The sequence below is a fragment of the Hippopotamus amphibius genome, chromosome 15, assembly GCF_030028045.1.
Source record: "Hippopotamus amphibius kiboko isolate mHipAmp2 chromosome 15, mHipAmp2.hap2, whole genome shotgun sequence".
NCBI classification, from domain to species: domain Eukaryota; kingdom Metazoa; phylum Chordata; class Mammalia; order Artiodactyla; family Hippopotamidae; genus Hippopotamus; species Hippopotamus amphibius.
The window spans coordinates 19,088,199-19,091,530 of record NC_080200.1 but is presented as its reverse complement, the minus strand read 5'-3'; the positions used below and the strand labels follow the sequence as shown (position 1 = coordinate 19,091,530).

Genomic DNA, 3,332 nt, shown 5'->3' with positions numbered 1-3,332 from the left:
TGATACTTAGCATGTATTCCTCAAGTGCATGAAAACATTCTGCATTAAAACTGTGTAATACGTGATCCCTTGAGAGAAAATCTAAACATTTTCTCCATGTCACAAACTAACTAGTGTTATCTGAGTACTTTAGATATATTTTTTCCCACTCAGGTCTATATCATCCCTCTCTCTAGCAGAATTCCTAGTTAGAAATGTCACAAAACATCTCTTAAATGTGACGATTCACATGATAGGTAGATAGATAGATAGATAGATAGATAGATAGATAGATAGATAGCCAGACATAGACATAGAATTTTTTACTGTAAAATATAAATTATAACATTTCAAATGAGTAATGCCAATTTGGATAAAAATTATGCAATTTTTTTTTTCTTCTTAGTCATCAACACTGCTACATGATACCAGGAAATGATACACAAAATTCAGAATTTCTTCTTCAGGGATTATTAATGAAACCAGGACTGCAGCCCCTCATCTTTGGACTTTTCCTCTCCATGTACCTGATCACTGTATTTGGAAACCTGCTCATCATCCTGGCTGTCAGTTCAGACTCCCACCTCCACACACCCATGTATTTCTTCCTCTTAAATCTGTCCTTTGTAGACATCTGTTTCAGCACCACAACAATCCTAAAGATGTTAATAAATATACAGACCCAGAGCCAAGTTATAACCTATGAAGGCTGCATCAGCCAGATGTATTTTTATATACTCTTTGCAGTGCTGGATGATTTTCTTCTGACTGTGATGGCCTATGACCGCTTCTTGGCCATCTGTCACCCACTGCACTATAATGTCATCATGAACCCCCAGCTCTGTGGACTGTTGGTGCTGGTGTCCTGGATCATTAGTGCCCTGCTTTCCTTATTAGAAAGCTTACTTGTGTTGCGGCTGTCCTTCTGTACAGACTTGGAAATCCCCCACTTTTTCTGTGAAATCAAGCAGGTTGTCCAACTTACCTGTAGTGACACATTCCTTAATGACACAATTATGTATTTTACAGCAGTGCTGTTGGGTGGTGTTCCCCTGGCTGGTATCCTTTACTCTTACTCTAAGATAATATTCTCCATACACAGAATTGCATCAGCTCAGGGGAAGTATAAAGCATTTTCCACCTGTGTGTCTCACCTCTCAGTTGTCTCCTTATATTATTGTTCTAGCCTAGGAGTGTACCTCAGCACTTCTGCTACCCACAGCTCCCACTCAAGTGCAACAGCCTCGGTGATGTACAGTGTGGTCACACCCATCCTGAACCCCTTCATCTACAGCCTCAGAAACAAAGACATAAAAAGGGCTCTGAAAAGAGTCGTTCACATGGCAGTTATAAAATGGGAAATTGTCCTGGGTTTGAAGAAGCATCCTTGAAGAAGGGCTCCAGCTTCAGAACAAGAAATCCCTATTCTTTGATCAGACGCTGGATGTTGAACTTGCTCTTTCTATTTATTTCCTGAAATTCTTTTTTCTTTGACTTCAACACTTTATACAACTTGTGTACTCACTTTTTGAAACTTTCTCCTCTATCTGATGAATAGGCAGGTATCCCTGTTGTCCATTTTCCTATTTTCACAAAGTTTTTCCCAGTCTTGGAGAAGAAAGACTTTGAAATTTTGATTAATTTCATGGTGCAACATGGATTACTTATGAATAATTTCTTCTCAAATGACCTATATATTATCCCAAATGCTTTTAGAATAACTACAAAAACTGGAAAATGAATAATAAAGTGTCAGTAAGTACATACTAGTCAATAGTTACTTTAAATGCCAATGGACTAAATGATTCAGTAAAAAGACATAGGGTGTATGATTGGGTAAAAAAAAATCTATACACTGCTTACAAGAGATTCACTTCACAGCTAAGTTCACACAAAAATGAAATGCAAGAGAATGGAAAAAATATTTCACACATATGGAAATTATAAGAAATGGGAGGTAGCAATATTCCTATCAGAAAAAAAAATAGACTTTAATACAAAGGCTAAAACTAAAGACAAATGCATTATATAATGTTAAAGGGATCAATACAAGAAGATTACATAAAATTTGCTAACATATATGTACCTGATATAGGAATACCTAAATACATAAAGCAAATACTAATAGACATAAATGAACAAACTGACAATACTATGATGACAGTAGGGAATATTAACATCCCATTTATATCAATGAACAGATCATTCAGACAGAAAATCAATAAGGAAACAGTGATTATAAATGACATGTTAGAATAGTTGTACTTAATAAATATCTACAGAACATTCATTTGAAAAGACAACAGAATACATATTTTTATAGTGCACCTGGGACTTTCTACAAGGTAGGTAACATGCTAGTGTAATAAACAAGCTTCTTCAAATTAAAAGCATAGAAATTACACTATGCATTTTCTGGTCCACAATGGTAAGAAACCAAAAGTCAAGTATAAGAAGACAAGCAGGAAAAACACAAATGTGTGGAGACCAAACAACATAAAACTAAAAAACAGTGGGTAATTGAAGAAATCAGAGGAAATCAGAAAATATTTCAAAACCAATGAAAATGAAAACCCAACTTTACAAAATGCATGGAATGTAGCAAAAGTAGTTCTAAAAAATAATTTAATACTGATCCAGGCCTAGATTAAGAAACAAGGATAGTCACATGTAAACCAACTAAAACACCAATTAAAAGAATTAGAAAAAGAAGAACAAACAAAGCCCACAGAAAGCAGAAGGGAATAATAATAGAAATTAAGTAAAACAGAGACAAAAGAAATTGAAAAGATCAATAAAATCAAAAGCTTCATTTTTGGAAAGGATAACCAAATTGATAAGCCTTAAGCCAGGCTCATTGAGAAAAAAAAAGAGATAGAACCCAAATGAGCAAAGTAATAAATGAAAGAGGAGAAATTGCATTGGTAATGATACCACAGAGATGCAAAAGATAATTAGCGACTACTCTGAAAGGTTGTATGTTAACAAATTAGAAAACCTAGAAGAAATGTCAAATATCTTGAAATTTAAAATCTTCTAAAACTGAATCAGGAAAAAATAGACAATCTGAAAAAAAACACCAATCACTAGTAGTGAAACTGAATTAGTTAAAGAAAAACAAACAAACAAACAAAACAAAACAAAAAATCCTCCCAGCAAACGAAAGTCCAAGACTGGATGGCTTCACAGGGAAATTCTACTAACCATATAAACAATAGCTCATACTTATTCTTCTCAAACTATTTCAAACACATGAAGAGGAAATAACACTCCCAAATTCATTCTACAAGGCCAGAATTACCCTGATACCAAAATCAGATGAAGACACCATCAAAACAGGAAATTACAGGCTA

At 34.5% G+C, this 3,332-nt stretch overlaps 1 protein-coding gene across 1 annotated transcript; it reads left to right on the top strand.

Moving 5' to 3' along the window:
* Positions 1-374: 374 nt before the first annotated feature.
* On the top strand, positions 375-1,370 carry LOC130836798 (olfactory receptor 7A17-like). Its single transcript, XM_057709359.1, has one exon. It carries the CDS (start codon positions 402-404, stop codon positions 1,368-1,370), a length of 969 nt encoding a protein of 322 aa, XP_057565342.1. The 5' UTR covers positions 375-401.
* The last annotated feature ends 1,962 nt before the right edge of the window (positions 1,371-3,332 follow it).

Coding starts and splice junctions, on each gene's coding strand:
- LOC130836798 (XM_057709359.1), top strand. CDS start 402: ATGATACCAGGAAATGATACACAAAATTCAGAATTTCTTCTTCAGGGA.